The 24,813-nt window shown below is 33.6% G+C and overlaps 2 protein-coding genes and 1 long non-coding RNA gene across 6 annotated transcripts; 1 reads left to right on the top strand and 2 right to left on the bottom strand.

Annotated features, from left to right (window-relative positions):
• Positions 1-800: 800 nt before the first annotated feature.
• Positions 801-5,688, bottom strand: LOC140806148 (protein DWD HYPERSENSITIVE TO UV-B 1-like). 4 transcript variants are annotated; one of them, XM_073162648.1, is made up of 8 exons: positions 5,538-5,597; positions 5,046-5,120; positions 3,148-3,769; positions 2,422-2,859; positions 1,914-2,108; positions 1,599-1,655; positions 1,237-1,299; positions 801-1,157 (listed from the first exon to the last, which is right to left on the bottom strand). In XM_073162648.1, exons 3-8 carry the CDS (start codon positions 3,697-3,699, stop codon positions 1,071-1,073), a joined length of 1,392 nt encoding a protein of 463 aa, XP_073018749.1. In that variant the 5' UTR covers positions 3,700-3,769; positions 5,046-5,120; positions 5,538-5,597; the 3' UTR covers positions 801-1,070. The 4 variants fall into 4 exon arrangements, with proteins under 4 accessions (XP_073018749.1, XP_073018747.1, XP_073018750.1 ...); XM_073162646.1 differs by lacking the exon at positions 5,046-5,120 and having other exon boundaries at positions 5,538-5,688; XM_073162649.1 differs by lacking the exon at positions 5,046-5,120 and having other exon boundaries at positions 3,148-3,755; positions 5,538-5,655.
• On the top strand, positions 3,776-4,845 carry LOC140806149 (uncharacterized). Its single transcript, XR_012112454.1, has 2 exons — positions 3,776-4,232; positions 4,273-4,845. It is a non-coding gene; the product is annotated as an uncharacterized lncRNA (long non-coding RNA).
• Positions 5,689-16,438: 10,750 nt separating the features above from the next.
• Positions 16,439-19,404, bottom strand: LOC140804993 (karrikin insensitive 2 receptor CA-like). Its single transcript, XM_073161171.1, has 3 exons — positions 18,885-19,404; positions 17,552-17,755; positions 16,439-16,798 (listed from the first exon to the last, which is right to left on the bottom strand). Exons 1-3 carry the CDS (start codon positions 19,250-19,252, stop codon positions 16,558-16,560), a joined length of 813 nt encoding a protein of 270 aa, XP_073017272.1. The 5' UTR covers positions 19,253-19,404; the 3' UTR covers positions 16,439-16,557.
• Positions 19,405-24,813: the final 5,409 nt, after the last annotated feature.

Here is a 24,813-nt window from a genome sequence, read left to right as displayed (position 1 = left end):
CATACGTCTTCCCTAATGGCACTCAGTTGTGCACTTGCTGCAGCAAATGCAACACTACTGCAGGCAACAGTAAAAATATCCTTGCCTTCGCACATCTCGAATTAAAGAACTAGCACAAGCCAAGAGCAGTCACAAAGAAATGCAGCTGAAAAGCAACAAAGCACAAGCATTAAACCATTACTCAATGAATATCGTAGAGAGAGTGAGCATCTTGTAGTTTGGTAGCGTTCCTCGACAAACAAAACATACATTTACACGTTGAGATGGAGTGTTTGCAACCTGAGAAGGCTAATGAAGATGACTCGAACGAAGAGGAAGTCCCGGAAAAGGATCCCCAGGAGGACCTTGAAGAAGATTTTGGCAACAGAAATCCATTACACCTTTATTTCCTTGCAATCTCCTCAAATAAAACAAAGATACTGTTCAAGGCCACGGGAAAATTTAGGGATGGACTCTCTGTCAACATCTTTTTTAAAAAATTACCGCCTTGTTTTTGTATAGAGTAAGATCATAAATTGATAAAAACTCAGATTGATGGAGGTACCATAACAAATGAAGGTGGAGGTGATAGTTTCATTCTGTCGGTGTATCATAGAGCCAAGGTCCTACGACACCTTCTTGTAACATTACTTCCCAATCATAGCGCGATTTCGAAAGTTGTTGGAATTCTTGAATCTGTGGCAGATTCTTGAAATGTTTGTAGTAGAATTCGTCATGCACAGGCACATGAAATGCAATGAAAAAACTGAAATTCTCAAATTCAGCATTTTTGCTAGAATGTGACATTTTATTGCCTGACAGAACAAGAAACAAAAAACTTCTATAGTCATCTAAAGCTTAACAAAATAAGCACAAGGTGAATCACTGCGTACCACTCGTTTTTATCTTTAATACATACTATGCGAAAACACTAATCACGATGATTAAATAATATTATACACACACAAATTCTTCAAAAAATAAGAATGTTCAATGTAAAAAATGGAGTAACATATACAATTCAAATGATGACTGACTATAGCACTGAATAATTTCTTTCATCCATTGTAGAAGTTCTGATGCATGGGATCTCAGCCTCCCTTGCCATAGGAAGGGCGGCGCGTGTTCGGGCCGACGTTATGTTCCTCGGCACGACTGTTTGCTGAAAGTAAGTTGACCTGTACATACCACCAAATACCCCAACTATAACAACAAATACAAATAATAGTAATAAAAATAGTACTGATAAGAAACTACCTTAATAATTTCATTCTTGGTTTTTCGTCCAGAGTAGGCAGCAAGGACAGCCATGTGAAAATGCTGCATTCGGAAAAAATATGTAAAAACAATTCACGTTAAAAGTAAAAAAGCAAGCTCGATCATAAGTTTTCGAAATATGAAAATCAGCCTAAACTGTGTAGGCCAATTACATCCAATCCTAATTTTTCTTGTAGAATAAATATAATTAATTCAAGCTTTGAAAAAATATAGAAGTAACTAAAGCATTTCGAAAAACCGATGTCAAGTCCGGACAACACATCATGCTAAATGTAGATATATGAAAATCAATGAGCCGAGATATGATCACAATATATGTAGGTAGAAAATAAAGAACATACTCTAAAAGGATCGCTTCTCAATGACTGCACAAAAATTGAGCTCCCCACTCCAGTATCCTGTCACAAGAACAGTATTAATTTCCTCATTAGAATATTCTGAAATAGAAAGTTTACACTTGAAAAATAAAGATTGTCAATTGCAAGAGTCGGCTATCGTTATTTGTGACCGAAGATTAGTATTTGATTAAAACGATAGCCAACTTCACAGAGAATTGTTAAGAAAAGAGCTATATATATATATATATATATATATATATATATATATATATATATATATATATATATATATATATATAAATCTTGTTTGCTATCCACCTCCAAAGAAATGTCTGTCAGCCGCCTTCCCGTTTGGGCACAACACACACGAATGGCTGGTTCTTCACAACTTCCACTGATAATGTAATCTCTTCCGTTCATATAATATGAACGAGTATAGTTATAAGCACTTCCGGTCGAAACAATCCCGAAATCTGTGTGAAGCCTCCCATCCACAGCTAAAAGTTGTTTCACCTGAAATATTTTCATAAACCCATAACAAAACAGATCCTGTCAGACAGAATACATTAAACTCACCCTTGAAAGCTTGAGCTGACGCAAACTCAGCCTAACATTAACAACATATATTTTAACATTGCCTACTGCTAGTCATGAATATATATTTATCAAGACCCAAAATGCGTTATCAAAACAAAAACAAAAACCCAAAACGCTAGTTTATCATATGGGCCAAATTTATTAACCATGATACATTTACTCAAAATGATGTAAGATCCTAACATTTGCTACATCAATAAGAAAATTGAATTGTAGATGAAATATGTACCTCATTATCAACAGCTGAGACGAGCAGATAAAGATCGTCAGGAGAGAAACAAACCATCACATTTCCTCTCGAGCTTGCAGCTGTATAGCAAGGTCGCATGGGATCCTGTCTTAGGTCCCACATCTTCACATCACGGTCAAATGACGAAGTTGCGAGGAGATTAGGAGAATGATTTGAAAACTTAGCCACATTTATTGGTTCACGATGCATGTCCGTGAACAATTGTAGGCGTTGTCCAGTGCATACATCGTATATGGCAACTTTCTTGGAGTAACCACTTGTCAGGCATCGATCATCTGTTGAGTTCACGTGAACTGATGTCAACTGCTCAAAGTCATCAAAGGTAACTGCAGCAATGGAGTATCCGTATTCAAGTTTTGAAGTAACGTTGTTGATGTCGTATAATCGTAAAGCATCATTATCCGAGCCCACCAGGAGCTAGATTGGCAAAATATAAAATAATTCTATCAGCAAAAGCTCGAGTTCGCGACACATACGTGTAAATTGATCAAATATCAAGCAATCAAGATTCAAAAATAAATACTCAAGCTAACAGATGAAAATAATGAAAATTGTAAATTAGTGGTTTTGAACTAATGATCATACGATTATGTCATAAACCACTTTATCCAACAACTTAAACTTATTGAATTATCGGAGGATGGAGATTAATAATCGCCTTCACAAAAGAAGGTGTAAATATAAAGTTTGGTTCCAACAGCATACCTTTGAGGGTTGTTTTTTAAGCCAGCAGAGGCCAAGAATACCGCTGGTTTGCTGGTAAGGTGAGATATACTTGATAATATTTCCTGTCTCATGGTTCAGAATAACAACTTCTCCATCGAGGGTTCCAACTGCCATTAGACTCGGGTCAGAAGGGTGATACTCAAACTGCCTTGGACGAAGCCTCTCGTCGATTTCTTCTGTTGCCAGGCCTACATTGGTAATAGGATATTGATGTGCCTGAACAGAGGACACAAACTTTGCTGCACAAAGGGACCTTGTATAGAAGTACTGATTCCTTTTATGAGATGATGAAGGCTTTGTCCTTGCTGGATTTTGACAATAAGCCATATTACATGTTCCCGTTTCACGAAAATGCAAGACATTGACAACACTCTCCTTGTGAAGGCGGTTATATGGCAAGTACTCGTAGTATTTGGAGAGGAGTGATTTTGTTATTTCAACACTCGTTTGTTTTACCGGTAAATTATCAGTCATATCGATTTCAATCCTCCAACCAGAAGGATGCGAGGTAATTCGTGACTCCGTTTTCATGTTCCCGAGAAGTACACTTGGAGGAGTCCCCTTTTTCTCTTCAACATCCTAATTTTCTAAAAGAAAACACCTGAAATTCAATCAAAATAGCGACAGTGCGTTACTTCAGAACAAAAATTCAAGACTTTCTGCATCAAACACCAATAAACCAAGAAATTACTGCTGATATTGGAATTCAAACAGACCACAGCATGAAATGATAAGCATAAACTTTTTGTGCAAAAAAATATTTATCCTTTCAAACACAGGAGAATTATCGCTTTTACTAGAAAGATCCTCTCAGACATATTAGTTATTCTATATCTTATTGTGGAGCTAATACGAAACATGTGACACTGACCGCAAGCATCGGGAGGACACATTCTTTGTTCGAAATGTTCCAAGAAAGTAGAGATAATATCAACCTCGAAGGATCACTACTAGCATCAAATTTTTCTAGTTTAGTAACTGAATGGAACAAGTAAAAAAATTCAGAATGAAGCAAAGTACTAAACTCCTCAAGAACAGAAGATGTGCTACCGAAGTCGGACCCTGTAAAAAACATAATCTAACAATTGGAAATTTACCTATTAGTCAACTGAAAAGCAATTTGCGGATAATAAATAAGCATAGGTATAAACTAATAAAGCCTCCAAAAGCCATTTTAATGCCATGTTTGACAAGATTATACGTTTCCCTTAAAAGTCAGAATTAAAATAAATAATGCGAACCATTTTTAAAATTCAAAAAAAAAAAAAGAAATAAGGTTGAATAATGCATCTCGACTTTTAACTCAAGCTATAGGTGAAGAAGCTTTCTTGATGAGTAGAACCAATCAAGAAATATTACTAAACATTAAACAACAAATAAACCATAATTATTGTGCTTAAGCAAAGATAATCAATCTAATTATGAAACAACCATATCTTATTACAATGACTTATCTCCTAACCAGATATCAACAATTCACGGAAAAATTACAATAAAATTTATCCCAAATAATAAGAATAATTTGCAATTTCACAAGAAGAAAAAGTGGCAAAGAGATTGTGAAGAATGATTGGTTTGACTGAGCTAATCCGCAACACCAACTAAAAAACTTAGGTGGAATAAGAGGACAGACTGAGAATAACTTCTTATTTTCAAAAATTCTGAAAATATCTTGTACCATCACATGGAAAAAGAAAAAGAAAAAGAGAAAGATTAATATGAATCTAACAATTAATTGAAATTATATTTCAATTTTGACATAGATGGAGTCAACACATAAACTTGTTATCTCAACCCAATAATATAGCTTAAAAAAACATCAAGAATCCGCAATTTTGACAGAGTTGGATGCAGAAAACAAGAGAGATTTCTCATACTAAAATTTCCCAGTGCTTCTTCAAACATTACCAGTAATTCTGATTCAGTTGTTATTAATTTCCAAAAATATTTTACTGCACAAAAGTTGAAATTTTGAAAACAACAACAATCGTCATCCACAACACTAACTTGATTCGAATACCAAATGATCCAAAATCGTTCTCTCTAAATCCTTTCTCCAAAAGAAGCCAAAGAAATCATCTACATTCTTGTCTCCCCTGTTCTCTCCTCTCTATTATTATTTCTCAAAACATATATTTCCTAACCATAAAGATTCCATTAAAGCTTCGATATCAAATTTCAGCTCGAAAAGCAACCATAAATCATGCCGTTTTACACTTAAATCATACAAAAAAAAAAAATTTAACAGAAAAAACCCAAAAACAACAGTTTTACCTCTTGCCCATGATTCATCTTCACAAATCACAACTAACCATCCGTAAACAAGTTTATAAAAAGAGAAAAAAGGATCACAGAAACAAGAGAGGAACCTCTCTGGAGCTGCTGCAACTTTCTGAATGTGAAGTGGACAAGAGAATCTAAAAGGAAGAGAACTCTATACAAAAAATATCAATAAGATCTATATATATATACACATTTCCTCTCTATATATTATATATTAGATTGTGTAAAAATATCTTCAAATACTCTCATGAGTTTTAGTTATGATATAAGTAGGTTCGATGTACAAATATTATAAAATATAATATTTTTAATATATATTTTTATGATTTAAGTCGAATCAAAAATCTTTTCTCAAAATTAAAATCAATTATTATAATATATAATATAATATCAATAAAGTTGCTTATAGTATATTGTAATAATAATAACAATAATATCTTAGTGGATAAGTTCGGGAGTTATATTATTGGCCTATCAACTTGTACCATTATTCCGCAAAAGGACGGTTTCTAAATTAATTTAAATTCTTGTTTTCTTTCCCACATGCTTTATAATTAAAGTATTCTCATGAGACGGTCTCATAAATTTTTATCTGTGAGACTGGTCAATCCTATCGATATTCACTATAAAAAGTAATACTCTGAGCGTAATAAGTAATAATTTTTTATGAATGACTCAAATAAAAGCTTATGTCTCACAAAATACGACTCGTGAGACCGTCTTACATAAATTTTTGTCCTTATAATTATTCATTTGGAATTCTTTTTCCCTTTGGAAACCAAAAAAAAAATTAATGTCAAATCTCATAACACAATTGTGAATAAAAAACTGGAGTGTGGGCTTAATATTTTTCGTTTTGTTTCTCGTTTTGGTGAGATTAATTATTATAATATGTCTTAAATTATTTCAAATTTATGACTTTGTTGTCAATAATAACTTTACCCCAACTGTACGACGGTTGGTTCATTAAATTTTGTGATTAGAAAAATAAATTTTTAAACATCACTTTAATTGTTTACACACGATGCGACAGCTTGTCATATAATTAAAATTGTGAGGGAAACGTTTTCTAAATGATTTGAGTGATGACACCGACTTTCAATGGTTATTTCCCACGACTCCTCGGATTTGATGGGTTTTCTTGTCATCGAAGCATTTTCCAACTCCTAAAAAATAAAGTTAAATATTATATATAATCTTATTTATATTTTCTTCAAATGTATATATATGTTCATTCATTTCATTTCTCCTATTATATGTATTATCTTTAATTAACTCGTCTTTTCATCGCGTATACTTTTGTATCAATAATATTTCACAAACCAAATTCTCAATAATCAAAACCAATGTTATAAAAATCGGTGGCGGTAGCCGGGCGACCTCTAGGTGGTTTTTTTTTTACTTAAATATCTAATTCTTATTGTTTATTTACATATTTCTCAAATAATTTATCTTTATCAGATTCAAACTCAAAATCAATGAAATATTATTAATCTTTATCAAATATAAATTGTTTGAAAAATATGCAGAGCAATCTTTTTAAAAATATATATATTAAATTAGATGACCGTCTATTCAGTTCTAAAAATTGGGACGGTAGACGATTATCCGGCGCCTAAACATCACCTAGGCAGTCTTAACTTAAACACTGTTCAAAACATAAATAAGATGAGATAATAAATTACTTTCAAAAAGAAAAAAAATCAAGCAGCTCTCATAGTTAAAATATAAAAATATATATCAAATCTATCAACATACATTTTAAAATTATAGATTCTGATAAAAATCTTTTTTTAATAATAATAAAAAAAACAGACATATCTTATAATTTTTTTCCTCTTAAAACAAATAGATCCGTACAATGTTGGAAAAGAACAGAATTGATAAAATAATTCAAATATGGTCCCATTACATGTGAAATCCATGGGCGGATAGATACCACAACAGTTCATTTGATGACCTTATCGATTTATAAGTGATAGGCGAGTTATAATTCCAGAGCCATTTCTTTCTTGCCAGAGCAGTCTTTTTGTGGACGGACGAATTTGTCCTCCGAAGCCAGGTCAAATCGTGCTCTTTTGCTTATTTTCCTTGGGGACGATCGAGTCATCCTCTTAAGTAAATCCGAATATCTTTACAAGTTCTGCTGGGATTTGAACTTGTTATTTTCGTTTTGATCTTCAGGATTGGTTCGTGCACATATCGTGCATATACAAATTTAATTTGTTTATATTATTTTTTGTGATAAATAACTTGTGAGTGAGTCTCATGTGCGACCGTCTCACGGGTTTTAATCTATGAGACGGGTCAACCCTAACATATTCACAATAAAAGTAATAATCTAATATTTTTTCATTGATAACCCAAATGAAATATCTGTCTCACAAATACAACCTGTGAGACCGTCTCACATAAGTTTTTGCCATAACTTGTAAGTAAAAATGTTAAAAGACAATTTTTGAATTATTAATTACTTTATAGATGTTTTTTGTTACGTCTTTTGATAATTAATCAGAAATTATTTAAGTAGGATCATTTTTATTATTTTTAGAATCTACGTTCGATTTTTAGAATCATGGGTGATTTGTCTAATGAATATAAATAAATTCAATCGTATGATAGATACGTAGCACATTGGAACAAGAAACCTCAATGTTATCCGAATCTTTGACTAGTACAGGATGAGCACGAAATATTAAAATCAACGAAAAAGTAGAATGGCTTATTTATCAGAGTACTGCTTTTATGATGGCTTTTCATACAAATTTTCGTTGGGGAAATTATTTTTCATTATGTTATTGGTCGATTTTCTGGTCAGCTAATTTATTTTATTTTTTACGATTTTAGTTATTTTTATCATAATGTTGATATAACGATGAACGTTGCTGAAATGTTAATGTGATCATATCAATATTAGAAATTAATAATATTTTAAAAATATAATATAAATTAATGGACTAAGATGTAAATTTACCACTAACATAACCAAACATATATAAAAAATTGGCAGAAATTTATGTGAGACGGTCTATGAGTCGTATTTTGTGAGACGGATCTCTTATTTGGGTCATCCATAAAAAAATATTACTTTTTATGCTAAGACTATTACTTTTTATTGTGAATATCGGTAGGGTTGACCTATCTCACAAATAAAAATTCGTGAGACCGTCTCACAAAAGACATATTAAAAATAATTCTCCTTTTTTGTTTGCTCAGTTAAGCTAATTTTTAGTCCTTGAAATCATGTTTGCCCATAGTTAGCGAGGCCATTAATTCATGTGAGCAAAACAAAAAAACAAAAACTATTTAGAAGCACAAAAAACAAAATCATTATTTTATTCCACATCTACATTTAGAAACTTGACTCGTTGATAGGAAATTAAAACGTTTGGATGTCGTCAATAAAACACACACAACTTCTTTGTCTTTCCGCCCATGTAGTAGGCCAAAAATCGAACCATTGTAGATTCTCGTGTTCTAAGATTGTTAAGTTATTTCCATCTTTTCTTTATTAGTTATCTTCGGTTAAATAAAATATATGAGAGTTGTATATATGAACTTGAACAATAAATATTTCTTTAATCTTGAGTTAGCTTTTGAGACTAAGTTAAGTCCAAGTTCTAATATTAACATTCTCAATCTCTTATAATTTTGCATTTGAGAAACAAACAGACTTCATCCCATCGAACCAATCCATGTATTGGAATCGTTCGCAAAGGTCGATTTCTCCAATTCAATAGAATTTGCATTATATAAAAAAAAAAACAGAAAACTAGATTAAAATTGGAACAAAAGCTACGGATAAGAAATTAATACAAAATGCGAAAAATACTAGAATCTAGTAGCCCGAGATCTGTGAACTTTAATATTTTAACATTTGTGGGTCTGTTTTTTTCCTTTGGTGGTGGGGGACAAAAACAATATACACACTAAAATTAATGCCCCTAGAAGAACAGGAGGGAAAATTCGACCCTGCCCCTGCAGGAAAATCCCCCCCCCCCCCATGAAATGATCTGGACCGTTGATTGGGTGTGGGGCACTGCCCCCACACCCAGCATCGACCAAACCCGAAAAGGAGCCAGACGAACACGGCCCCTCCACCAATAGCCAAACTCCCCAGCGCCTTCTTCTCCACCCCACTCTGCATTATTGCGTGAAGGATTGTATTGATCATAAAGAATAAATGTTGACCGTTGACGAACTTTTCAAACGATATAATAAAAATCAGGATTGTAGTGATAATATCCGGGTAAGATTTTTCTATGCTTTCACATTTTACCCCATGTAACGTGGCTACATATTAATTGCACTGTAACTAAATCGTTGTAATAAACCAAATTGCACTCAGCTTTAACAAAATATATAGTTTTTTGATGTTTTAATTGAAATATAATGTTGTTACTTAGATGTCAAAATATATATTATTTTGATTTTATTATCATTTTAAAATTGGATCAAATGTACTAATAATGTTTTTTTTTTATCACTTAAGCAAACATACGATCAAAAGTTAAAACAAATACAGAAACAGAAGCCTCAATATATTAATTGTCTGTAGGAGAAACTGCAAAACAGGGCTCTGAACGAAGGGATCTATCTTCTTCAGAGATGTGACCCAATAGAAACTCTTGAATTCGGTCTTACAAAATAAATTTTTAGGACATAAATTAGAAGAAATAAAGACTCTCTCTCTTTTTATTCATAAAGTTTTTTTTGCTTTCGTCCAAATATTATTCCCATTGTACTCATGGGACGGGTGAGTAAAACTTCGGTAAAACAAATTAATAAATCGAGTTTAATTAATTCAAAAAATCGGTTTAGTTAATTTAAAATCTGATTTTTTTATATAAAAAAAATATCAGTTAAATTGGATAAATCGTTTGACTTCAACCATTGGCATGAAAGAATGGTTAAACCGAATTAATCTATTTATTTTTATTAGTTGAATTCAATTTTTCTATAGGGCTTAAAAATTGCAATATTCATTTATCGTTGGGCCGTTGGTCTTTGGTTCTTTCACGTATCATTTTATCCAACTGCATGTAAACATGTGCGTAAAAAACTTATGACTTCTTTTAAAATGATTGACTTTGTAGAATTGAATGATTTTTATAAAATTTTAAGGGTAGGTCTTTGAAAAGACGGTCTTATGGATCTTTATTTATGAAACAGATCAATCACGTCCATATTTACAATAAGAATTAATATATTTGACATAAAAAGTAATACTTTTTCATGGATGATCCATATAGAATATCTGTTTCACAAAATTGACTAGTGAGACTGTCTCACGGGAGTTTTTGTGAAAATTTTAAATAGTTGTAAAATATTTTTCAGAGACTTTTGTGAAATTTTTTTTGGAAGATTTTTTTAGAAATTTATAAAAAATTTCATGGAATTGGATGGATTTTGTATTTTGGAAGATTCCAATTCCATGAAAAAGTTCATAAATTTCTGTAAAAATCTTCCAAAAAAATTCCACAAAAATATCTGAAAATTATTTTACAACTATTTAAAATTATATGTGTGTGTGTGCGCGTGTGTGTGACTGTGTGAGTTCACAATTTAAAAAAAAAAACCATATGTCATTTTATTAAATTAGTAATGTTGTGCATAACGAATGAAATATGTTTATACATGTGTGCGTGTTCGGTCAACAAAGTATTTAATAATATACATTGTATAAATATAATTTTTGAGTTAAAATAAGAATTATTTTCCAATTCACAGAAAAATCTTAAGAAAAATAAATAAATTTTATTCATTAAAAAAATATTATTAATTTCAATTTTTTGGGCTAATAAAATTTTATTTAAAAAATTAAAAAAACTATTGAAATTTTTAATACATCTATATTTTAATAGAGTATTTAAAAGTTAAGGTTGAGTACCATTATAAAAATTAATCTTAAATATCGTTATATTTGTTAAAGAGTATATAAAACTCTAGTGAAAGAAAATAAAAGGGATAGGAGATAAAATCTTTGGTTGTGAAGAGAAAATGTATATGTATTGTTTAACGAGAGTTACAGGGATATATATAACTATTACAAAGGATTTATGCTATTGATCCTAATTGATTTGCATAAAAGAAAATTGATTCTAACATGATTTATTTACATAAATACAAGAATGAGATCCGGGATATTATTGCATCCAAATCATTCCTCTAATACTCCCCCTCAAGTTGGAGCGTGAATGTCAAGAACTCCCAACTTGTGAACAAGCGTGTGAAACGAGGTCTGGCCCAACACTTTGGTAAATATATCTGCAACCTGATGCTCACTTGAAATGTAGGCTGTTTTGATCTCACCTGTGTTGATACGTTCACGAATGATGTGACAGTCAACCTCGATGTGTTTTGTTCGTTCGTGAAAAACTGGATTAGCAGCAATGTGCATGGCTGCTTGATTGTCGCAGTATAGCGTCACTGGTTGGGGATGAGCAATGTGCAAATCCCGTAATAAGTGCTTTAGCCAAGTTATTTCACAAGCAGTTGATGCCATAGATCTATACTCTGCTTCGGCTGAGGATCTAGATACAGTTGCTTGCTTTTTGCTTTTCCAAGAAATAAGAGCTTTTTTAAGAAAGACACAATATCCGGTCACTGATCGACGTGTAGTTATATCTCCAGCCCAATCCGCATCACAAAAACCAACCAAATTCAAATCATTTTTAGAAGGAAATAATAGCCCTTGTCCAGGTGAATTCTTCAAGAATCGGAGTAAACGATGAACTGCATCAAGATGAGGCCGCCTAGGCTGTTGCATAAATTGGCTAAGCGTATTAACTGCAAAAGAAATTTCCAGCCTTGTGATTGTTAAGTAGATCAACTTCCCAACTAGTCGCCGATAATGTGTCGGGTTTTTGAGTATATCACCCTCGGTAAATGTGAGTTTCAAGGATTGTTCCATAGGAAATTTTGCTGGTTTTGCACCAAGTAACCCTGCTTCTTGAAGAATATCTAAAGTGTACTTGCGTTGATTGATCGAAATTCCCATCTTAGAACGAGCTATTTCAACCCCGAGAAAATATTTTAGCAATCCAAGGTCTTTAAGCTTGAAACACGATGCAAGGAAAACTTTCACATTGTTTATGCTCTCTAGACTATTCCCTGTTATGATCATATCATCAACATATAATAAAATGGATGTGAATGAGTTTCCACACACCTTGGTGAAAAGAGAATGATCAGCCTGCGATTGTTGGAAACCAAAATTTGTGATGGCAGACAGAAACTTATGAAACCATGATCGGGAGGCTTGTTTTAATCCATATAAAGATTTATGAAGTCGACATACAAGTGACTCCCCCTGTCGACGGAAACCTGGAGGAGGGTGCATATATACTTCCTCGGTGAGATTTCCATGTAAAAAGGCATTTTGAACATCCATTTGGTGAAGTTCCCAACCATGAATAGAGGCAAGAGCAAGAAGACAACGAAATGTGGTGAGTTTTGCGACGGGGGCAAAGGTCTCATGATAATCAATGCCTTCTCGTTGGGTGAATCCTTTGGCAACAAGGCGGGCTTTGTCCCGCTCGATAGTCCCATTAGAGTTATATTTGATCTTGAACAACCATTTACATCCAATGGGACGACACCCCGAGGGAAGAGGGACGAGGGACCAAGTCTTGTTTGCCTCTAGTGCTGAAAGTTCTGCCTTCATCGCCTCAATCCATTTTGGATCCTTGCATGCTTGCTCATATGTTTCTGGTTCTAACACACGTGAGACAACATGGATAAAAGAACGGTGAGCCCGAGAAATATTGGAGTATGACACATACCTGGATATTGGATATTTGGTGCCAGATCCAACTGGAAGAGATGAGTCTGTAGCAGGAAGAGTATGGTTGATATGATAATCTTGGAGGTGAGATGGTACACGTCTTTGGCGAGTGGATTGTCGAAGGTTTGTCTCGGGGATTCTTCGAGTTTTGGTCACTACAGATGTAGCTTCAAGATCTGGTTGATAAGGTGGTTCAAAATTAGTGGGGTTATTGGGAGCAATCCCGTTGTTTTGTGTGGGTGAAGTAGTGGAGATGACCTCTTCATCTATTTCTATTGGTTTGGGCAAAACTAGTGTGTTGTCTTGATCATTATTATGCATGGTGGAGTATGGAAAAATATTTTCATGAAAAACAACATCTCGTGAGGTGAGTAATTTTCTTTCTGTGAAATCATAAACAAGATATCCTTTTTGCCCTGATGGGTACCCAAGAAAAACACATCGTTGTGATCGGGCAGCAAATTTGTGAGTAGGATGGATATTTGTGGCAAAACATAGGCAGCCATATGTACGCAAGTGTGAGTAAAGGGGAATCTTTTTGTGTAATCGCTCATAGGGTGTTTTGTTGGATAAAAGTGGTGTAGGCAAACGATTAATGAGATAGCAAGCCGTCTTCACATGTTCCCCCCAAAATTTTAAAGGATTATTTGCTTGAAAGCGTAAGGCACGAGCAACATTTAAAAGATGACGATGCTTGCGTTCCACTACCCCGTTTTGTTGGGGTGTGTAGATACGAGATCGATGAAAGTTTGTGCCACACTCATTGAAAAATGGTGCTAAGGAAAGGAATTCTAGTCCATTGTCAGACCTTATGTTTTTAATCGAACGATTGTATTGAGTTTTGACCCAAGTAAAGAAATTTTTAATGAGGGATTGGGTTTCAGATTTATGACGCATGAGATGAACCCAAGTATATCGAGAAAAATCATCTACAATAGTTAAAAAATAACGTGCTCCAGAATAAGAATAAATCTTATGTGGCCCCCAAATGTCGCAATGTATCAAATCAAAAGGTTCATGGCTAGAAATATTACTAGTTGAAAATGGTAGACGTGATTGTTTTGCTAGATGACAAACATCACAAATATTATTAAAATCAAAAGAAATTTCTGGAATAGTTTGAGATAATAACTGTAGTGGAGTGGTAGAAGGGTGCCCAAGTCTCCTATGCCAGAGGTCAGGTACGTAATGGACTGTGTTTGAAAAGTGCGGACTCCGATTTTGGATAAGATAATAGAGCCCATTACTCTGCCTGCCCAGCCCAATCATCTTCTTCGTAGTTGAATCCTGTAACACGCAAAAATCAGGATAAAATGTCACACTACAATTTAAAGCTCGTGTGAGTTTGCTAATGGAAAGTAAGTTAACTTTGAAATTCGGGACATAAAGCACATCATCAACACTCATATCATTGCATAAATTCATGGTTCCAACAGATTTGATTTGTGAATATCCTCCATTTGGTAGTTGCACAGTGGGATATTTAGCGGCCGATTCATTTCCACTGGGCCGATTTTTTGATACATGATCGGAGGCACCGCTGTCTAGAATCCACACATCATGACTGGAAATAGAGTTGTTACCTGAAGTGTTGATAAGGGGTTCGTTGTTACCATTTTCTTTGCGAAGGAGCATCATAATTTGATCATATTCCTTGGCAGTGAATTGTTTGGTTTCCACGTTTGAAATAGATGGGGGCTTCATGTTTTTCTTTCCCTTTGGTTTGACATTTTTGCCATGATATCGGTGTCCAGGTGGAAACCCAGGAATATAAAAACATCGATCAACAGTATGCCCATCTAATTCACAATGAGAGCATTTCAGTTGTTTGTCGCCAGCAGTCGATCGATAAGACTCAGTTTCTTTTACTTGCCGACCCTGAATTCGCATCTTTTGTTGAGCAAAATTTGCATTATATCCTGTAGTATCTCGATTGGCAGCAATTTCGTTTTGTCTCTCGTGCTGCAATATAAGAGCATGAACTTTGCGGGTGTCAGGTAGAGGATTCATCAAAAGTATTGAACCACGGACGGTGGAAAAAGAATCATTCAATCCCATGAGAAATTGCATGACTTTTTCTTTCTCTTCTCTTTCGAGAATTCCTTTGACACCTCCGCAATGGCAAGCAATTGGATCATGATAGGATCCTAACTCATCCCATAGAGCCTTCAGTTTAGTGTAGTAAATTGATACGGATTGGTGTCCTTGTCGGTGTTCCACTATCTCGCGGCGAATCTCAAAGACACGAGCATCATTTCCTTGTGAGAATCTGTCATATAAATCATTCCAAACATCAAGTGCAGATTCAGCATAAATGATGCTTTCGGCAATGTCGGGATGAACGGCATTGAGAATCCACGATAATACCATATGATTGCAACGTTCAAATGCTGGAAACTTGTCGTCTTCAGTCTCCGGTGCTTTGATTGTCCCATTGATGATTCCGATTTTGTTTTTAGCACTCAAGGCTATGCGCATTGCACGACTCCACTGCCCGTAGTTGCTCCCATCGAATAATTTGGAGACAAGAACCAAACCGGGATGATCGGATTGTTGTAAGATTAGTGGATCCGATTGGTTTGTTCCGGTCTCCGATTTCTTGCCTTCATCTCCCATTGCAGCAAGAATATTTTCTCAGAACCAATAATGCTCTGATACCATGAAAGAAAATAAAAGGGATATGAGATAAAATCTTTGGTTGTGAAGAGAAAATGTATATGTATTGTTTAACGAGAGTTACAGGGATATATATAACTATTACAAAGGATTTATGCTATTGATCCTAATTGATTTGCATAAAAGAAAATTGATTCTAACATGATTTATTTACATAAATACAAGAATGAGATCCGGGATATTATTGCATCCAAATCATTCCTCTAATATCTAGACTGAATAGTTCGAGTTTCAAAACTGACATTCACAAATCATGGTACAACATCCATATCTTTCTTTCTTGAAGATTGTTTGTTGTATGAGATTTGACATTATACAAATTAATATACGATAAATATGTTGTGAGATACATATGAATTATTGAATTTCATAGAATTATTATTTTTGATATTTGATTGAAAGTGTGCTATAGACATTGGTTTTGTATTTAATTTTTATTATAAACAAGTAAAAAAATTAAAAATCCGTTAGTTTCGGGTCTGCGTCTGGCTCCGAGTCCGGGTCCGGGTCCGGGAGGGTGTGAGTTTAAGTTTACACGACTAAAATAATGAAAAATACTTCATGACCAAATGAACCAACAATACTATTTTTACAAACCCAATGAACAAAGAGAACACAAGCTAAGCACCGAAGCCAAAACCAAATCAAACAGCAATATTATCCTGAATATGCCTAAGAATCACCGGAACAACCACGTCCAGCGAGCTCAGCTGTGGCAAGTGCCCGTCAGTGCACATAACCTCAACTATCGTCTCGCTGCCGATGTTCTGGTGGAGGAACTCAGATACCACAACCGGCACGGCCAAATCTTTCATGCTCTGAATTATGTGGCAGGGGACTGTTACATGTTGTAAAAGCGGTCTAACATCGCTGAAAAATATAGTCACTACAAGAAAAAATGCTTATGGTGACATTCATAAATGTCATCATATTCAATATTTAGTGGCATTTAAGTTTTAGTGACACCTCCAACAAATGTCATCTATTCCAATGTCGTCTTAAACTTACTGACATTTTTTAATGTCATTATAAGATGTTAATGACAACTTCATATGTGTTACTGATAATTCATATAATGACAATTTTAAATGTCAGGAAAACTCATATTTAAATACATTTATAGATGCCTTGTTATTATAGTAATAATGACAAATTTATATGTCAGTTAAAATCATTTATAATGACGACTAAAAGTGTCGTGTATGTTATTTATAGTGACAATAACAAATGTGGGAATATTTGGGTTGGATAAATATAGGAGGAGGGAAATTAGATAAAATAAATGTGAGAATAAAAAACATATTAGATAAGTTATCCTAACATTTTTAATTGATGTCATTTTTTATATGGAGGGAGACAATTATTTTCCCTCCTCCAATATTTATCTTACCCAAATATTCTCACACTTATTTAAAGTGAAATTTTTTAGTTTTTAACGATTTTTTACGATGTGGGAAAAGTTATTGTTTCCCTCCATATAAAAGATGACATCAATTAAAAATGTCATGATAACTAATCTAATATATTTTTTTATTTTACACATTATTAATTTTTCACAAGTGTCATTATTGTAACAACATTTAATTAAAAATGTCTACAAAAAAGTGTCACAATAACCATTTATTGTTGTAGTGAGTTTGTGCTACAATTAATGCTATATCGGGTCTCATGTTGAATAAAGTCCTGCTGAATTCTTGGACCACTGCGGATTCCATGTCCCCCCCGACTACCAACGGCGCGAACCCGCTGCACCATGCCTTGTAATTTGATTTCATCGCTTCCAACAGTTTCCGGACTTCTTCTTGCTCGAACCCTCCGAAGTATTCTGGGTCATTAAGGTACCTGATTCATTGAAATGGTTGAATTAGAATATCAACGAACGAGTCTAGTGGTGGAGCAATTGATTATTCATTTTAAATAATCAGTTCCAGTGCATGCGTGTCAAGAAAGACAAAATAAAAACCGGAAATTTTACATCGTTTACACGTACGCTTACATGATATGTTCATAACTACAGTTGAAAGTGACGTATAGTTAGAAAATATTTTGCTGCATTGTTTTTTTATTTGAAAAGAGAATGTCTCCTTGAGACGGTCTCACGAATCTTTATCTGTGAGATGAGTCAACTCTAACGATATTCACAATAAAAAGTAATACTCTTAGCATAAAAAGTAATATCTTTTCATGGATGACCCAAATAAAATATCCGTCTCACAAAATACGACCATGAGACAGTCTCACGTAAGTTTTTGTCATTAGAAAATTAGTGGTCCAACACGGGGTGCGGGGTGAAAATGAATCTATCAGTATTTGATCGCTTTAAAAAATTTAAATCTGAGCCGAACTCGAGTCCATGACTTATTTTGCTAATAGTTTGCATCATAGTTTTTTTAATAGGAATTTGGTAAAAAAGAATTAAGCTTACTATTTTATCCAAATCTTGATGACCGATAGTTCGGAACACAATATTTAATGAAGTCTCATGCAATATAATAATTAGTAAAAAGAATTTTATGTAAAAGCACTTAATACATATCAAGAAAATGTAAATGGTCTTTTTTTGGAAAAAGGAATACATTTATTTAAAATGATGTGTATACCAAATTTATTTATTATAGTTCTATTCTTGTTCAATATAATTTGTAGATACATTACAGCTCAAAGACCACTATAGAATTTAGGATCAGGTCTGAATTAAAATCAAACAAATTATTAAATTTCGAATTTGCCTATATATATAGGTATGTATATTACGCCGGCAATGCCCTTACTACTAGAAATTTCCGTTTTACTATTGATTGAAAATGATTAAAAAAGAATAATAATGATAAAGAGACGTAGAGATGGGGGAAGACCATTTTTGTATCGGTCCTCTTTGGCTCTGACCTTGTATTAATTGTATTATTTTTTTTAAAACATGTATTATTTTACTAAAGTTCCACCCTTATTCATTCACAAAGAACAAACCAACCTTGGGGAAGCAGAAATGGTGACAAGTTTGGTGAAAAGATCCGGCCGCGTGATGGAGGCAATGACTCCGATCATGGCGGAAACGGAGTGGCCTACATATATGCATGACTGCACCTCAAGTTCTTCCAAGATCGCAATCACATCGTAAGCATAACCCTCAAGGGTCGTGTACCTCTCAAAGTCGAAGTAGTCGGGATTCGTAGTTCCGGCCCCCATGTTGTCGTACACGATGACCCGATACTCCTCGACAAGATGAGGGATGAGGTGTTTCCAAACGGATTGGTCGGTTCCGAATCCGTGGGCTAGAACTATGGTCTGGTCTCCGGACCCCAAGATCCTAGCATTATGAGCATCTTCAGCGACTCCCATGTTTTTTTGTCTCTTGATGTATTGTGATGTTTGTTTGATGATGGGAAATGAGTGTCACTTATTGTAAGGTTCTTAAATAGACCAAGTTTGGCTTACTATCAGATGAGTGGAGCATATTAAGGCAGGTCGAGGAGGAGAGATGGTTGAGTTGGAACTGCTGAATTCTTCCCTATTATTATAATATATGTTTGGATGAGTGACCGGTTAGAACATAGGCTAAATAAACAATCGCACTAGTTTGTCCAAAATTCGGTTGAGACTTTGAATTTAGTAATTTTAGTCAAGTCAATGTAAGTTGACTAATCAGATAAGTTCTGTGCGAAAAGAAGTTAAACTGACAGATTGAACACCAAAAAAATGGCTAAGTAAGAAAAACAGTTAGGTTATCAAAAATAAGCTAACTAAAATGTAAATAATACAGAGATGTTCTGGATGTTTGAATATTTGAATAAATTTTACGTCAACGATTTCTTTTTTTGTGGGAAGGCTGTTCACTAGAAGATTTTGGAGATAGATTACAACTTTCGTAATAACCCGATTCAGCAGATCTTTATCAATGTCTAACTGAAACTCTTGTTTTAGAGTATACTAATTGTTATCTTACAAGTATCTCGAAATGAAAATATTACGCACAAATTGATCTCAATGATATGATATAATATTAAAGCATGTGCTAAGAAATATAGATTTTGAATCCTAAGTTTTTGAAAAGCTATGGCTATTTTTTTCCATACAAGTTCGAAGCTAAATTATAATATATATTAGCAACTCTATGCAAGCTACTCTTGATTTTGTGAGAAATATTTGGTTTTAAATATGTAATTTATTTATATTCAGGGTAATTTTTTATATGGCTTTTTTTTTAATAATTAGTTGGGTCAATGATGATAACTAGTTTAAACAGCTATCATTTTAATTATTCTAATTAGGACAATTTTTAGTTTTATCTTAAGAGTATGGGAGTTTGTATTTTGTTGGAAAAAAATAGTATGGTCATTTGATTTGATGTCATGCCAAGATACCAATAACCTCCTTATATATGCTTTATTAACACAATTCAATTTTTTAATATATGTTAGAGGTTAAAAAAATCTGCATTTTCAAAAGAATTACATATGGACAATCAAGAGAGAGTGAGTTCAAATACACGTCTTCGTATATTTGATTTCATATGATTTCAGAAACACAAATTGGTTTATTTTTTGAAATATTTTATAAGCTCTAAATAGCTTTTGTAAAATATTTTCAAAAATCTCATTTGTATTCTTGTAAGAGATCTCATTTGCAAATTTAAATTTTGAGACGAAAAACATTTCATTTTGCCTACTGTAAAGTAAGTATTGAGTTTATCAATCAGTTTATTGATTTTCGTGGGATCTGCAGGATCCTCTGATCAGATACGAGGTTTTTTTTTTTTTTTTTTTTTGTATTAAATGGGATGTAAATCCAAAATCGGACACTTACATTTTGATACGACAGCTTCGCATTTAATTTGTTTACTAAAATCATCTACATCTTGCATGAAATATTATTTTGGGATAACGAGGTTGCATTGTTTGAGATATGATTCCACTCAAGGGATCCGAATCGGGTAGGGGACCATGCATGTATCCGAATCTTGAAATCACATGTTCCAGATTCAACTATTGGATGGCTAACAAATCAATTAAGTTTAAAGTAGAATAGGTGACCCAAAATATGTGAGTATTGCCACAGTGGGCTCGTAGTTCTAACTAGCCCGACTAGCTTCGCCCTCCCCGTCGACCGTGGTTCAGAATAGCGGATCCATATTTTCGAGCGAACCAAACCAACCCAATTAGTCCCTACATTTCTTTTCCTCACTCCAACAATCTTATAGACGATTCATAGTGTCTCCGGATAGATATTTCAGGCATGCACGCAACAGGTGGATTTGAATAGAAGAAAGGGACATTTTCCCGAAAGCAATAATGTTGGCCTTGAGTTATTCCATAGTTTTGCCATATATATCCAAACTATTTCATCGGCATCACTTTTAGTTATTCCCATTTCTTTCCCATGTTCCAGTACCGTACCATTTATAATCTTATGCATGTAGTAAGTAAAAAAAAAAGAACTGGCCGCACGAAATTTACTTAAATCTTGCGCATCCCTCGGTGAAACACCAGTTTCGCGGTTAGAAATAACGAAAATAGTTTAAGTTGAAGGATTAACTTTTATGCATGAATGTTGAAAATAAATATTATAAAGTTTTTACAGAACCTAATTTTTTATTTTTTTTATTTTTTTGTGATTGATTGATAGATGATGAATATAAGAGCAAAAAGGAAATAGTAATGGCATGCATAGCTTTCATACTTTAATCATCATGGAGGCACTGCTACCACTTCCCTTCAACGCACGCTAAAAGTTCCCACCGTCTTTTATCATTGCTCATGGCATTTTACCAATCATTCGCTCGCGCTTTCAACGTCTAAAATATAATAAGTTTTCATATGAAAAGTTATTATAATTAATTTTTAAATATTATAATCTCTTAATCTTGATTTATTAAACGAAAAAAGACATTCTAGAGTAGATTATATTACTTTTGATACCTATATTACATCTATTTTAGAAGGCGCTAACTTATCCTTCCCCTCTTGAAATCTGTTATTTTACTATAAATTGATGTTATAGTTATTAGATCAATTGATTTGAACTAAGATATTTGAAAAATGTGTCGGGTTGACATACTTCTTGTCTTGGATGTAGATCAAAACTCTCTACTATTATATTTAACTAAATTAAATTAATTAATAGTTATACTCGAAACAAAATTCTTGTAAGATTATATATACAAGTTTGAAGCCATGAAAAATTAAATAAATTTAAAAAAAGTCCATCACCTCCAATCGGGTGGGGTCTGATAAAAATATTATTAAAATTCAAATAACCTTAAAAGCAAATATATACATACATAATTACTTAACAGTTTCCACTGAATTATTAAAATTCAAATTAAATTAAATTAAAAAAAGCCCACAAAAAAGTGAAGCATGCGTGAAAAATATTATTGGAATCATGTTTCCTCCGCTGTGTCTTCAAGGGAAAGTTGCTTTAACCATTCAAATGTTCGATAATGGGTCCCCTGCTTTTTCACCGCCTGCTGTTTCGGCGATTCCACCGGCTGCACCACGTTAGATTGCTTCTCCGTCTCACTGGCTCTTTTCTTTATGCTCGCGACTCTTGGACGAACTGTATCTATCGCATCATTGGAACAGTTGCATACTCCAAGAAACCCTCTTGGTTTTCTTTTCTGGGTGTCGGATATGATCTTGTTGTTGCTGCTGCTTCTAATGGTGCAGTTGCGGCTCCTGAGGTTCTTGCAATCAGTGTTGGGAATGGGGGGGCATCGTGTTTTGAGATCCTTAAACGCGATTTCTGGCGGGGACGTGACTAAGATTCCTAGTCGAAGAATGTTCCATACTGATGAAGATGTTTTCTTGGAGCAGATTCCGTTGTTAGTGCGCATAATTCCCGATATGGGGAAATTTGTTTCGGGTGGCGAGCACCGGTGGGAATGCAAGTGTCTTTGCGACGGATTCGGCTGCTTACGCCACGGCGGCGCTGCTGCTGCGGAGCTGCGGCTGCTGTATGAACGGTGGCTGCTGCTGATACTGCTGCTTCTGCTAGAAAACAGCGTGATTGAAGAAGAGCCACCGATTGATTCGGAATTCGAGATGGACCGATGATACTGGAATAATCCTTTATCAGAGCTTAAAGAATGGCGGAATGGAAGAATTTGGCCCTGGAAAAACACTTCATTTGCATCGCACATTTCCGAATCCTTCGATAGATAGCAGAAATGGAAGTCTTCTTGAGCTTCAGCAGCTCGCAGAGGAATCCTTTCTTCTTCTTCTTCTTTGCGCTTACTCGACAGATGATCATGAAGTGGAAGATCGCAAAACGAAAGTGCTTCTTCATCTTCATCTTCATCTTTACCATATTCTTGTTCTTGATGCACATTTACAGCATTTTCTGCTGAATTCGCAACTGCCAATCTTTCTAGTTTTACAAATTGTTCTCCATTTCTCACTCAATAACTGGTGTCGAGAAGGGAAGGAATCTGGGTTTGACGTTACATTTGATTTCACTATATTACAAAAAATCGAATGCCGAGTTTGGGAAAAAGATAAAGCAAACTGCGCTGGTGTGGGAGATAAGATTAAAATAGGAGTATAGATTACGACTGCAGGTTTGGTAGTTTTCCTCAAATATTTGTTATAATTAAAAAAAAAAAGACGCAAATTTCTATTCAAAATTTAATATTCAATCACGTACTAAAATCAAAATTTGAACCCTTCATATGTTTTTACAGAACCATGGGTTCCTAAGCAAGACACCCATTTTAACAAACATTATTTTGTTTGTAAGGTTATTATTGTGAAAATTAAAAAAATGAAAATTAACCTCGTAAAAATAATATGTTCTTTACCAATGTGATAGGCAAAGAATAAAGGTAAAAATTTGTGTTAGACGGTCTCACGGGTTGTATTTTGTGAGACGGATCTTTATTTGGATAATCCATGAAAAAGTATTACTTTTTATGCTAAGAGTATTACTTTTTATTGTGAATATGGACACTGTTGACCCGTCTCACATATTGAGATCCGTGAGACGGTCTCACATGAGACCTACTCAAGAATAAATGAAATAGGAGATCCACATACATACATGATAATATATATATATATATATATATATATATATATATATATATATATATATATATTCACTGTATTCAACCATATTTTATAATTAATTTATTAAAAATATGTATAAATATTTTAATCAAGTAATCATTATGCATCATGAAATAATCTTCTTACCATTGATTTTTTCGAATTTTCATGTTTTAAAATATTTGTATAATAACTTCATTATCAACCATTAAAAATATTTTTTTTTCATTCACAATGTGGCTACCTTTCATTAAATCATTAATATATATATATATATATATATATATATATATATATATATATATTCACTGTATTCAACCATATTTTATAATTAATTTATTAAAAATATGTATAAATATTTTAATCAAGTAATCATTATGCATCATGAAATAATCTTCTTACCATTGATTTTTTCGAATTTTCATGTTTTAAAATATTTGTATAATAACTTCATTATCAACCATTAAAAATATTTTTTTTTCATTCACAATGTGGCTACCTTTCATTAAATCATTACTCATTCGATTGAAAATGTCATATCGACGTTCGCACTTGGAATCAATAGAATTAACATAAAATATATTATTATTAGCAATTTTATTATTTATTTTAAAATAATTTCTCGTGATTGTATAGTTGGTTATGCACGATAATATATTATGATCTCGAATTTAACTACTTTCTTTCTTAGGTCATTTGGCAAACTGGCCTTACCGGCCTAATATATTTTTTCTCTAATGGGCCATGTTAATTACCATTAACAGGCTTCAGTAGTCCAACCAACAGTTTGAGAAAGCCCATGGGCCTATGGATCTTCTCTAATCTCTATAATATACATCGCTTTTGGCTCGGTGCCAA

The sequence above is a fragment of the Primulina eburnea genome, chromosome 11, assembly GCF_022965805.1.
Source record: "Primulina eburnea isolate SZY01 chromosome 11, ASM2296580v1, whole genome shotgun sequence".
Classification (NCBI taxonomy): Eukaryota; Viridiplantae; Streptophyta; class Magnoliopsida; order Lamiales; family Gesneriaceae; genus Primulina; species Primulina eburnea.
Note: the sequence above shows the minus strand (reverse complement) of the source record. Positions and strands in the feature narration are given on the sequence as shown.

Coding starts and splice junctions, on each gene's coding strand:
- LOC140806148 (XM_073162646.1), bottom strand. CDS start 3,699: ATGAAAACGGAGTCACGAATTACCTCGCATCCTTCTGGTTGGAGGATT. Junction 2,109..2,421: donor TCTCAGCTGTTGATAATGAG/GTACATATTTCA, acceptor AAAATATTTCAG/GTGAAACAACTTTTAGCTGT. Junction 1,158..1,236: donor CCAAGAATGAAATTATTAAG/GTAGTTTCTTAT, acceptor TGGTATGTACAG/GTCAACTTACTTTCAGCAAA.
- LOC140804993 (XM_073161171.1), bottom strand. CDS start 19,252: ATGGGAGTCGCTGAAGATGCTCATAATGCTAGGATCTTGGGGTCCGGA. Junction 17,756..18,884: donor ACCATTTCTGCTTCCCCAAG/GTTGGTTTGTTC, acceptor TCAATGAATCAG/GTACCTTAATGACCCAGAAT. Junction 16,799..17,551: donor ATAGCATTAATTGTAGCACA/AACTCACTACAA, acceptor TTTTCTTGTAGT/GACTATATTTTTCAGCGATG.